Below are 13,146 nucleotides of genomic sequence, written 5' to 3'. Positions count from 1 at the left end.
CATACTACCATTACAATCTGGAAAGCAGGAACAAACATTAAATGGAAATAGGAAATTCATGAACAACTCATCATCGCCATGCAAATGTTCATGTACTCAATCACTTCCTCATAAATAGCAGGTTGGGATAAAAATTATAACAGACCTGTAATGTTCTCTGCTGCCCAGTGTTTCCCAACAGTCTCCAGGACCCAAGCTTCTTTTCTGTCAACTATCAGATACGCAGTATGGAAAGCATGGCATACACTCCCATCTTCGTAATAATTGCCTCCTTGACCATACTCTTCCAACAGAGAGACAATGACATCCAAGGCTTCTTTAGCTGTTCCACCCCTTTCTAGACCAAGCCTGGGGAGGGAACCAAAGGAGGTGGGGAGGAAGCAACTTAACTACAGCAACAATGGAAGGCCATGTCAAACAAGCTTACCAGCCTGCCGAAAGATAAAACAAAATCTAGAACAAGATCATCATTTGGCTAAGCCCCATTAAAAGGTAAAGGTAAAGGACCCCTGGATGGTTAAGTCCAGTCAAAGGTGACTATGGGGTTGTGGTGCTCATCTCGCTTTCAGGCCGAGGGGGTTGGCGTTTGTCCACAGACAGCTTTCTGGGCCATGTGGCCAGCATGACTAAACCGCTTCTGGAGCAACGGGACACCGTGATGGAAGCCAGAGCGCACAGAAACGTTGCTTACCTTCCCGCTGTAGCAGTACCTATTTATCTACTTGCACTGGTGTGCTTTCAAACTGCACTGGTAGGTGCTTTCAAACTGGTAGGACAGAGCAATGGGAGCTCACTCCATCGCGTGGATTCGAACCGCCAACCTTCCAATCAGCAAGCTCAAGAGGCTCAGTGGTTTAAGACCACAGTGCCACCCGCATCCTCATTATCCCTACCAGAACAATTTTCAGTTCAGTTTAAAATATTTGTATCCCGTTACCACACTAACATACAAGAACATACAACACTGTATTTTTTATTTTTTATTACCGGTATTAGTATTCAGTGCACTAAGCCTTTGACAGGGTCATCCTGTTGGCTCTGCAGGCTATTAGGGAAGATTTATTTTGTAGTAGCCTGAGGACAGTTGTCACTACTGTACTATTAAAATGGTTTGAAATGGGCAATAGTTTTCATTTTCATCATAGCATACTGCTGTGACATGGAACAGGATGTTTTAGTTCAAAATGAACCAGTGGTCCACTTCTCTTTGAATATAAATACTTGTGGGGTGTTGTTGGTTTTTTAATTGTGCCTATATAATCTTTAGTGCAGGAAAGGGGACTTAAGATGTCAGGGCTCCATTTTGCCCTGTCCCACCACCAATTTACTAAATCAAAACAGAATGTTAGCAGATAACATTGCTATGTAGCTGGAAAATGCAGAGGAATTGTCACAGGGTGAAATAAGGGAACTGGACCTTCTGATGGTCATAACTTAACCTCGGAACTGTATACCTGAAGGAATGTCTCCACTCCATCATTCAGCCAAGACACTGAGGTCCAGCTCCGAGCGCCTTCTGGCGGTTCCCTCACTGCGAGAAGTGAAGTTACAGGAACCACACAGGGGGTCTTCTCGGTGGTGGCGTCTGCCCTGTGGAACGCCCTCCCACCAGATGTCCAGGAAATAAACAACTACCCGACTTTTAGAAGACATCTGAAGGCAGCCCTGTTTAGGGACGTTTTTAATGTTTAATGCGGTATTGTGTTTTTAATATTCAGTTGGAAGCCACCCAGAGTAGCTGGGGAAACCCAGCCAGATGGGCGGGGTATAAATAAATATTATTTAACCTCACCCTGCCTTCTATAACCTAATTAAAATTAGCTCCTTTAGCAAGGACCAAAGCAAATACTTATTAGAAAGTTACATTTCAAACATCCATAATTTTGATTAATATTGGCCTGCTGTTGCCATTAGGGAATTAATCCCAGAACCCATTCATGCTGGAGTATTTGGATATAAGCCGATTTATTCCCATTAAAGTCAGTGACTGCCGGTCTCCTGCTGTTTTTAAGTTCGAAAAGCAAAATGGATTTGTGAATAATGAAAGTGCCTCCTGTTCATAACAAAGTGGGCAGATAAAAGAAGATTCCAGCGTAGAAATCTGCATTGATTGAAGAATGGGAAAGAGGAGCTTAATGTACGTATAACCAGCTTATTAAATATACTTCTAATCAGTCACGTGATGAATTGTTCTTCCAACTAAACTGAACGGGATACAACTGTTTTCCCAAAGGAGGATTCAAATCCTGCAAGGACAGTTCTAAGACCTGCACGCCTGAGAACTGCTTGCAACGGGGAGAGTTCATGCAAAAGGAAAGAATTGGGCACACCCAATCAGTTTGCTTGGCAGTCTTGCTTGACAGCTTATCAGATGTAAAACAGATAAACAACTACCGGTATTTGACTTTCAGAAGACATCTGAAGGCAGCCCTGTTTTGGGAAGTTTTTAAATGGTTGATGGTTTACTGTGTTTTCAATATTTTCCTGGGAGCTGCCCAGAGTGACTGGGGCAACCCAATCAGATGGGCAGCATATAAATAATAAAATTATTATTATTATTATTAGCTCCAACAACAGCCTATAGCCCTATTGCAGTTTGTAGCATGGAAGCCAATCTCAGTGCCATTTCTTTTCCACCCTTTCCTTCTCAGTATCTCTTTTCCAGCCATAATAGTTCTTACTGACATTAAACTAATCTCACTGTACTATACAAACAAGACTGGCCAGAGCAACCATGTCAATCAAGCTGGGGTAGAATAAAACGATATTCTGGAGCTCATTCCTCAGCACTTGAATGAACGGCAAATGGTTTTCCATTGGAATGCATGAGATGCAGTATGCCTGACAATGATTTAATTATTCCAGAGTCCCCCACCTCCCCCCTTAAAGAACACAAGCAAGAATTCTAAGTCGCAGTAGGCTGTTTTGAAAATGAAGGCTAAAACGAAGCTCGTGGGCTGCAGAGATTTACAAAGCAACTGCTGCTTTTGAAAGCACACTAGGTTGTATTCCAACTTTCTGCATCTTGGCAGATCGGCAAACCATTTTTTAAAATTAGAGTGCCCAATTATTACTTTAAAGTTTGTGTACCGTGCTCGCCATTCCCAGAGTTTCAAGCCAAAAGAATACATCACATACAATGCTAAAAGGCACAGAGACATGGCAGTTCATGTATTAAAGAGGAAAAGAAACACTTGCATTGTACTTCATGTGTAAAAGAGCACAGTGTTTTCCACATGTGGACCAAAATGGTGATGTTACCAAGAGGAGGGTTTGATTTTCTGCTGATATTTCGTACTGCTGAATCATTGCTCAGAACACTTATCAGGCTACACAACCTTAACCACCCACAGGGTGGATTTGATTTCAATCAAATCAATTTAAGCCACGATTTAAATCACTAGTCGGTAAGACTTGATTTAAACCATTATTTTCCAGAAAGATTCATTCTTGCTGGTATAACCTTAATATTTACAACCAGATGAAGGTTTCATTTTTGGAATAATAAATGTTCATAGTAGTTTATACAGTTATATCAAAAATTACTAATTTGGTCACACTATCAGAAATACATAGACAGATAATTATGAAATTATTGTAAGTTAACTGTTTATATTTGGACAACTTTTCTGCTGTACTTTCTTGGAAGGAAAAAAAACAATCATTTCCTTAATAACAATTTAAACAATTTATTGAACTAAAACAATAACATTATAGCATATGTATCCATGTTTGTTAACTGATGTGGTTAAACAATTTAAAAAATAAACTTAGACTGAGTTTTAGCACACATGAAAAACTTAAAACAAATCCTTATTTCCTGGTGGATAGCCTTTGGACTATAATGTAATTTAAATAGAAAACTGTATTTAGAAAGATTTTTCCTCCAAAAGAATTTTATTTTTAAAATCTGATTTAAATTTTAAAAAATCTGATTATTTTTTTAAAAATCGTATTTTAAAAACCATCGATTTTTTATCCATCCTGATCACCCACCTGACAAGATCCATTCCTAGGAGAGCTTCAGTTTCTGAGGCTGGTTCTTTGGTGATAATGGCTTCATTGGTAATGAAGACTCCATGTTCATTTGCCCCCATTTCTGCCCCCCAAAGCCAGGAAGGTCTGCTCAGAGCGACAGCGTTGGTCTTCGGCACCTGGTCAATCTCAATGTATGTGCACTACAGTAGGGGGGGCGAGAGAGGAGGAGACCTGAGTCAGATTATATTTCTCCATAAAAAGTACAGTGTTATCATATTGACATGTCACCACAGAAAGATTTTTTACTTGCCACAGGTAAGTGGCAACTTACAAACTCGTTTTGGACAGTGTATCCTAAAGGATCCCTCACCAGCCCCAAAAGTTACCCAATTCTAGCTGCAAAACTGACCATGAATACACAAAAGATACTGGACAAAAATAAAATACAGGCAGTTGATATTCAATATTTTAAAAGACCAAACATGTCACTTTCCATTGGATTTCAACATGTAGAGCAACAGGTAGAACAGCGATGCATAAATTTCTAGCGCTATGAGAGAGAAAAATGCATTTACTGGTAATTTTATGGTATATGTTTAATATCAAATATGCAACTGGTTATGATAAGGAAGTTTTCTCTCTAATAAAAGCATGTATGATTTTTTAAAAAATATGTCAGCCCTTAAAAAAAAAGACTTTATAAGGGGAACAGAAAAGCAAACGTATGTGTTTCTCTGCTTCTGTAGATTCTGGAATCAGAAAGCAGAATATGTCATTTTTCTGACTAAAGTCTTTGTTGTATAAACTGCAATTTGACCCAGCTGCTGTTAGACTGGCAGTGCCTGGATTCAAAGTACAGCAGAAAGAGAATGGTCAGTGCTCTTCATTATGAAAACAAAAGGAAAGTGAATTCGATAACTCCAAGGTATTTGTGAGCCAAAGCCAGCAGGCTCATTTTAAGATTCCTGTTTTCAATTGCTGCATCATTTTTCACTATCAGGTAAATGGATCAAAAGGTGAGAACAGGTGAAAGAGAACAGAGAGCAACATGCCATTTTACAATATTGACCATGAGAGTCTATATGTCACATCTGACAAACATGCCCTTGGTCAAACCCACAAATTAATTACAAAATAAAGCTGTTCCGTTTACCTCAACTTTGCATCCTGGATCATGAGTAGCAGAGGCAAAATAAACTATTTCTTGCACCTCGTCCCTGGGCCGTGCAGAATTTTTCCCAATGACTACAAGGCCATCTTTAGTGTGTGGTGGGAACGCAACAAAACAGTAACTGGGAGGTGCCAGAGCCATCCTAGAAAAAAGGGGACATTTTAGGATCATAAGAAACTGCCTTATTCCAGGCCATTTTATTTCTCCTTTTAGCCAGGGCTGGTCCAAAACATTTTGCTGCCAGAAGCGATGCAGTAAAATCGAGCCTTTCTCACAGGGCATTGTACCCAAGGTTGATCAAGTTATTTTGACCCCTGAGGCAGAAAATCCCACAATTGCCCTTCTTGCTGGCAGCAAAAACAGAATAAGAAAGAACAATTTTCCGCCTCTTTACAAGACATGGTATCTCTTCACCATGCCTAATGATAGGGCCGGCTGTACAGCTACCCTAGGAGAGTATTGTATTTGCTGTCTGACAAGCAGCTCTTTGGGGTATTAGGCAGAGAAAAGCCTTTCCCATCACCTGATTCTTTTAAGTGGTGATGCCTGGATTAAACATGGGATCTCCGAGATACAGAAAGGATTAGCTCTCCCACTGAGCTACAGCCTCTCCCTAAATTGGTTAACTTGACCAAACTTACATTTGTAGGTTGCTATTCTTGTCTCACCAGCTAAATAATCCCATTTTAATGAAAGAAAGTCATCCAAAATAGACTTACTGCAGCTCAGTAAACAAAGTCCTTTGATTGTGAAAGGAGAATGATGGAAGAATTAGTGGGGAGAATAGTGGGATCTGCTTTAATAATTAAAACAAATTATTTTCTCTTACAAACCACTATACCCAGATATAACCAGGTAAAATGTACTTCTTAACTCAAATGTTTTAGCAGAGAGATAGGCAAGGATTTTTAAGTACCACAAACATGCCACACCTGAGAGAAGGTTATTTGGAAAAATAATTGGTGTTCCCTTATAATCGCAGCCCCGCCAATCAACTGACTGAAGCTTTAATGCACTTAAGTCTACTTGTTTCCATTAATTAATGTCTGCAGCCCTAATTGGATATACATTAGCAGAAAGCTGTGTGTTAGTTCTTTCACTGTCTTAACTTCCTCAACAGAGAACTGTCTCAAAGAATTGGAGCATACCTGGCACATCTTGTGCTATTAGCGACCAACTGCCACAAAACTCTGGACCAGTATTTTGGCTCAGTTCACATATCACGTCAAATCATGATTTGCAACCAGCTGCCATTGGTGGTGGAACCCGAGAACTCCAAGTCTGTGGCAATAAATCATGCTTAATGACCGAAGTCCTCAAAAACATACCTACTGTATATTCCTGCATATAAGACTACTTTTTAACCCAGGAAAATCTTCTCAAAAGTCGCGGTTTGTCTTATATTCCAGGTTATATTTCTTATACGGCGAGTATATCCCAAACTCTATATTTTAACTGGAAAAGTTGGGGGTTGTCTTATACGCCCAGTCGTCTTATATGCCAGAATATACGGTATTTATCGCTGTGTTCTCATGATTAAAGACTGCAATTGGTGTGTTGGTATCTTTGATGCCATTCTATATTTAACTGTTCCTGCAGTTTTAGGATTTTTCTGGGCTGCCTGTTTTGATTTTATCACTGGATACTGTTATTTATTAATGATTGTGTTTTGGGGTTTTTAAATTTATTATGCCTTATGTATTGTTGGAAGCTGCCTTGAATAATCCGTCTCCCAGAAAGATGGTTTATAAAAATGTATTTAACAGTAAAGACAAGACAACAAGAATAAGACACTTTGGGTCAAAGTGGGCTGCAAACCATAGTTTGGTATAATGTCTGAAATGGCAACCAATTATTTATCTATCACGCTTCAAAGCATCTCAATGTGATTTACATTAATTTGAACCAATAATCAAATTGATACTAATCTGAAGACATCTGAAGGCAGCTGAAGGTTTAGGGAGACTTTTAATGTTTAATAGATTATTTTATTTTTCTGTTGGAAGCCGCCCAGAGTGGCTGGGGAAACCCAGCCAGAAGGGCGGGGTATAAATAAATTATTATTATTATTATTATTATTATTATTATTATTATTATTATACAATTAAAAATGAAACAAAAGCAAAGCAAGCAAAATAAAAGCCATGTTTTTAAAAATCAATAAAAGCCTGAGTGAATAAAGATGTATTCACCAGTAGCCAAAAAGATATCATATGAACTGTAAGGCAAGCATCCCTGAAGAGAAGATTCAAAGGTTGGGGTGCCACCACAGAGGGTGTCCTGCCTTGCCTCAGATGGCAGCATTCGAGAGGCAGACTTTGAGGCAGATCTTCGTGTTCAGCAAGTGGGCCAGAAACCTAATTCTGGCCAATCTCTCCCTCTGGAGGTTACTACACTATAGGCAGAATGCTGAGCAGAAGGAATCTGAAAGCAGAAATGGAGTTCCAACTTATTCGCTCTTGTGTCTGTTAGCAAAAAAACACATTTTGGGGGCTCTAAGTTGGCATGATATTCAAAGTGGGCCTTCGACAAAATGGGTTGGTCTCTTCATTGTATTCCCACAAACACAGCCTTATGCACAATTCAGTGTTTAACTGTATTCCAACATCACCAATGATTTGGTGCACTTTTACATTTCAGTGACACGCTAAGTAGGGGGCGTGGGGGGAGATCATTACCAACTTCCTTACGTTGGCCATGCCATTTAATAGATTTTGCCCTATGAGCTGGCGCCATCACAGAGCAAGTTTCCAGCCTCTGGTACAACATAAATAAAAATGGCCTCAGCTCATACAGGAAGGATGCGGGCTATGACATTCACCACTGGGGTGGATGCTGATTCTTCTAGTGTTATTGCAACAGCTAGAGCAGGTGTGTTTCCCCAGCCACAAATTGCTCAATGCATACAATACAAAGCATCACTCACTTTTTAAAAGCTTGATGGGTATGCTGCTTGTGATTATCATCCCTTGTCTCAAAAGGCATAAATCCACAGAATGAGGAGACTAGTGATATATCTTTCAAAAATCCCTGGAGAGCTGAACTGTATTATTCATGCACAGTTAATTAGCTCCAAGACACAATTTTAGCAGATTGCTTTGATATAGATCTTATCAGACAAGACAATGGTCAGAATGCAATATCCAATTCCCTTGCGACTACCTGAAATGACAACTTTCAAGTGATTTCTCACTGTCTAGTGCTTCTTGATGAAAATTAATCTCAAGGGAATTTGGCTGTATGCTGCTATTTTTTGCTGCTGTTTGTTCAGCTAATGCTGCCTTTTCAGTTACTATGCCAATGTGCTTAAAATAGGCTAAGCATGCTGAAGAGTAAATAGCTTTAATTAACATGTAAAATGAATTCTTTGTAAGACATTTCAGTGAGCCTAAATGGGAAAATTTATTTATTTATTAAAATAGGAACCGCCGTCAAGAGCTCATCTATACAGATACTCAGGGTTGTCTCCAGGACTTGTGGCCTGCCAGGCATAGCATGAACTGAGGACTGCTATTGTGGGAAGTGGACAGCAAACTTTTATTTATCTTTTTTTCCTTTATACATATATCTGCATGAAGGCAGGGCTGCATTCTCTGACTTGTGACAAGCACAAGGTACGCTGTGAGACTTGGCAAGTCGACAACCCCTCGTGCTGCTTCGCAAGTTGTTCATATGTACCTATATTAAGAGTGTCTAATTCTCAGATCTAATGACTTTTAATTAGAGTGTGTTTAGTCTGCTTCCATTATACGCTGAAAGATGTGCAGGCAAGGCGGGTAAAATCAGCACATATTTTTAGCCCGGGAAATAGGTCAATACTTTGCAATGGTTTGCGCTGAAACAATGAGATTTCAAGCAGAGGAGGTGGGTGGGGGAGCTGGGGTTTTGTCTACCAAATTGCCTTTTGTTTCAGATGGCTAGAGCCATTAGCTTCTGGTGCAAATACAGTCTCTAGGAAACGGCCCACAAAAAGCCTAACCAAGTGTGGGAAAAGCCAGTCTTTCTTTGCAATGTGAACAATTGCTTACTGGACTGAATGGGAGGGTGGTCTTTAAACACTTTTCCCACTTGCTTTTTTAATTTGGTGCCCTGAATCTTTGTTTCCATGAAACAACTTCGAGATGCTCCATACTACCTGCTACACGTTGGGCAACATTCAGGCATGCATATTAAAAACAAACCTAGACTAATTAGTTAAGAATCATAAGCCAGTATAAATGGCTTTGATTACACTGAAGACTTTTCCCCCTTGATCAGTACCCTCTGTTCATGTTTCTTGAGCAGTAGCAAAAGGCATAAGCTTTTTTTCCTATTAAAAGAACTTAAGGCAGGTGGGAGCATTTCTGCTGGGAGAAAAGTCTGCATGATGAAACAATAAATCACAGCTCTGCTTCCTCTTACATTCCCCTTCAGGCAAAATGCAAGTATAAATAGTACGACTGGGTTACCATTTTCTTTATTAAATATGAATATTTCAAAGTGACTTGAATTTTTAATGCATCTATGGTTGCCAACCCTTAAATGCTCTAAAAGTGAGATTCAGAATCTCCACATTCTAAAAGGATATTCTCGTGCACAGTAATATATACTGACTATCTTTGTAAATACACAGGCCCTGATTCAGAATCACATAATTGTAGAGTCGGAAAGGACCTCGGGAGTCATCTAGCCCAACCCCCTGCAATACAGGTATCTTTTGCCCAACACGGGGCTCAAACCCACGACCCTAGGAGGTGACCCATGCTCTACCAACTCTGCCACGCTCACCATCCTTCAGCCCCACTCTCACTATAGGGTGACCCAATGCCGAGATAGTCAGGAATCCTCTGGGAAATGCATAAAAGCAGCTGTAACTGCTTGCAACAAATATCACCAACTACCTCCAATATCAAGCAGCTGCACCATCTTTGAATTTCAAGGCCACGCAGAAATGTGGCAGCTCTTCAGCCGTACACTGCAGCTCCCCTGCAAATGCACTACAGCCCCTATACCCGAGCATCTTCCAGAAACAGTGCAAAACTTTGGATGGGGCTACAGTCTCACCTAGTATAATTTCCCCTTTTATCTCACCTCTTCAGTCAAAAAGACTTACAGAACAGCCCCTGACCTCATGCAAAAGGGACCTAACACAAAGGGAAAAGGAAACAGGAGAGAGGAAGAAAAAAAAGGTTACAGAATCTTAGGTTACAACATTCTAGTTCCGATGAGGCTCACACATTGATGGCAAGTCAATGCCTAAACGCTGCCACTTCTCTTCTGGTATAAGTGGGATCAACAAACCAGGTAGTCTTGGCTTCCCATTACACCCAAGACAGGGTTTTGTGGTCCATTTCTCCTTTAGAAGCCATGGCTATTAGCCAACCTTTAGTCGTGTGGTTTGTTAAGTAGCAACATACCACAATCCTCAGTTCATATACAATATCCTTCCTGGCATCGGTGCCAATGCTATAGGGCCCTGGTCCCTTTGCCCCCCCCCCCGCAATTAATTTTTTAAGGGGGCTCCCCCCAATATGTTCTGCATGTTAGCGTTTCCCCCTCTCCCTCCCTTGGACAGCCACTTCCCCCTGCCCCCAGCGGGCGCCACCCTCTCTTGCCAGCTTGGCTCCCAGCTTTTGGCACCATTTCCAAGCACATTTGAGCCAGGGCAGCTGTGGAGAGACAAGTGGGCAGGCAGGCAGAAAAGGCAGGCCGGTAGGAGAGATGAGCAGGCGAGGGGGTCAGAGGGGTGTGTGAGAGAGACAAGCGGGTGGGACGAAGCGGAGGCCTCTGCGTGCAGCAGAGGAAGGTGTGATCCACAGAAGTGCAGCTGGGGGGGAGGGGCAGAAGTGCAGGGAGCAGGGGCCCCCAATATTTTGTTCAAGTTGGTGCCTATCCTTCCTGGTTTGTTTATTCCACTTATGCCAGTGGAGGAGTGACAGCAGACATGGTAATTCAGAAACTTGCATTGATGCCTCTGGGACGATGCAGGCTACAAATGAAATACTGTACCTAAATAGTTGAGCAAAATGAAATCAGGAGACTGGAGATATTATATATATATATATATATATATATATATATATATATATATATATATATATAGTTAATGTATTTCAAATCTGCATTCCAATTAGTTTAGTTTACCCCTCAAGGCGGTAAATATAACTAGTATATTTTGCAGCGGTAATTGCTATTTCGTGCGACCCATCAGCCATTGAGATCTGCAGAGGAGTAGGAGCCGACCGGATTCCGCAACTTTTTGCAAAAAAAAACAAAACCCAACATTTTGTACCAGCAGGATGGCAGTCACATTAATCACATTCTTATCTATCAAACGGCGTCAGGATTTGCTACAATATACAAAACAAGTCTCTGCTCTAATAAATGAATGTCACACAAAGAATATTGCAAAGTGGCTGCAACTTCTTCTCTAGAAGCCAACACCTGCGCTAAGCCACACCCACTTTTGTTATTATTTATTCTCTTTATTCATTAAATTTATATACCACCCTTCATTTGAGGATCACAGGGTAGTTTGCAGTATGAAAACACAAAAATACCTAACATAATAACAAACAACAACACACACACCAGTTTAAAAGGCTATAGATGCAAAAAAAAGGCTATTGCTGCAAAAAAAAAAAAATAGCCAAAGGCCTGAGAGAAAGAAGAACGTTTCTGCTTGAAGATATGCAATGAAGGTGCTACCGTAGGTGGGTCTCCCTGAGATCTCTGCTCCATCTCTGGCATGCTGCGGCAAGCTAAACCATGGTTTGGCTTAGCATGCTTTACGAACCTGGGCTCATGGTTTGTTTTGCTCCAGATAAATAATGAGCTGTAACCAATGTTTGCTCTTTGTTTAAAGTTCAAGGCAGATCACAAGCCTGCATTCAGAAGACATGTTAGCTAAGACAGACTTAGCTCACAAGAGCACGAGCTGAGAAGCAGCAAAGTGGCTGTAATCTCCATTGCAAGAGCCCGTACATCTGTGCTAACCCATGGCTTGGTCTCAGTCTTACACGCTTTGAAATGCTACATTTGAACTGCAAAAGAGAGATGTTGCTGGGCAACCAAATGCTTCTATAGTTCCCAATGGTCTGAGTTCAAAGGGGTTGCAATGCTCTGTGATAGTGGAGGCAGCCATGGAGTTCTCACTATTATTTAGATTAGATAATTTAAAAGATAATTTACTTTCGTTTGCTAGATCACTAGATCAGTGTTTCCCAACCTTGTGCCTCCAGCTGTTTTCGGACTACAATTCCCATCATTCCTGACCACTGGTCTTGCTAGCTAGGGATGATGGGAGTTGTAGTCCCAAAACATCTAGAGGCACAAGGTTGGGAAACACTGCACTAGATGACCTGCAGCAGACAAGAAGAGTCTGACTTCTAATCTTACCATGTTTTTCCGTGTACTGTATAAGACTAGGGGGCCCTCTTATACACAGATATATCTCTCCCCCCCCCCATTTTCTTAAATCTGAGTCCTCCAAAATAGGGGGCATCTTATACATGGGGGTGTCTTATAGAGGAAAAAATACGGTATTTTATTTTATACATGAGGAGCAGCAACAAAAAGGCTTTTAAAAATAATCTGTTCGGATTTCAGATGTACAACAACTCAGATGTAGATTTTTATTTGCGTATATAGGCCAGTCATCCCAGTGTATAACTCACAAAGTGCAGCAAGCAATTCCGCCAGACTGCAACAGAGGAAGTGATAGGAATCAGGGTCACCCCATTGGCTCTGCTGGGAGACAGCTATAATTGGCTCCCCCATCCCCTTCTAGCTGGCCATTAGAAGGACTACCATTTAATAATTTGTGCCTGAGTTTACCTCTACCCTTTTCTATCCCCACCACTATTTTTTCCCCTTTTGTTGAACATACGTAAGATGTTCCGAGAGGCATTTTTTTGAAGGGTGGTGGTGGTGGTGGTAAAAATGCTTTGGATAAATAGTCTTCACCCCCTCACCTCCCATGATGCCACTGGCTCAAACAAGAGGTTCACACAGCCAGG

At 40.9% G+C, this 13,146-nt stretch overlaps 1 protein-coding gene across 2 annotated transcripts in view; it reads right to left on the bottom strand.

The window, feature by feature from the left end:
- SCRN1 (secernin 1) overlaps positions 1-13,146 on the bottom strand; it is a 28,623-nt gene that overhangs the window by 11,768 nt on the left and 3,709 nt on the right. For both annotated transcript variants that reach the window (XM_035129282.3, XM_088654063.1), the window contains exons 2-4: positions 5,132-5,291; positions 3,997-4,178; positions 146-348 (exon numbers count right to left, since the gene is read on the bottom strand). In XM_035129282.3, coding sequence (XP_034985173.1) covers positions 146-348; positions 3,997-4,178; positions 5,132-5,290 — 544 coding nt within the window. In that variant the 5' untranslated portion in view covers position 5,291. The remainder of the gene's footprint in view (positions 1-145; positions 349-3,996; positions 4,179-5,131; positions 5,292-13,146) is intronic.

Source organism: Zootoca vivipara, chromosome 11, assembly GCF_965207765.1.
Source record: "Zootoca vivipara chromosome 11, rZooViv2.hap1.1, whole genome shotgun sequence".
NCBI lineage: Eukaryota > Metazoa > Chordata > Lepidosauria > Squamata > Lacertidae > Zootoca > Zootoca vivipara.
This window is presented reverse-complemented; position numbering and strand designations above follow the sequence as displayed.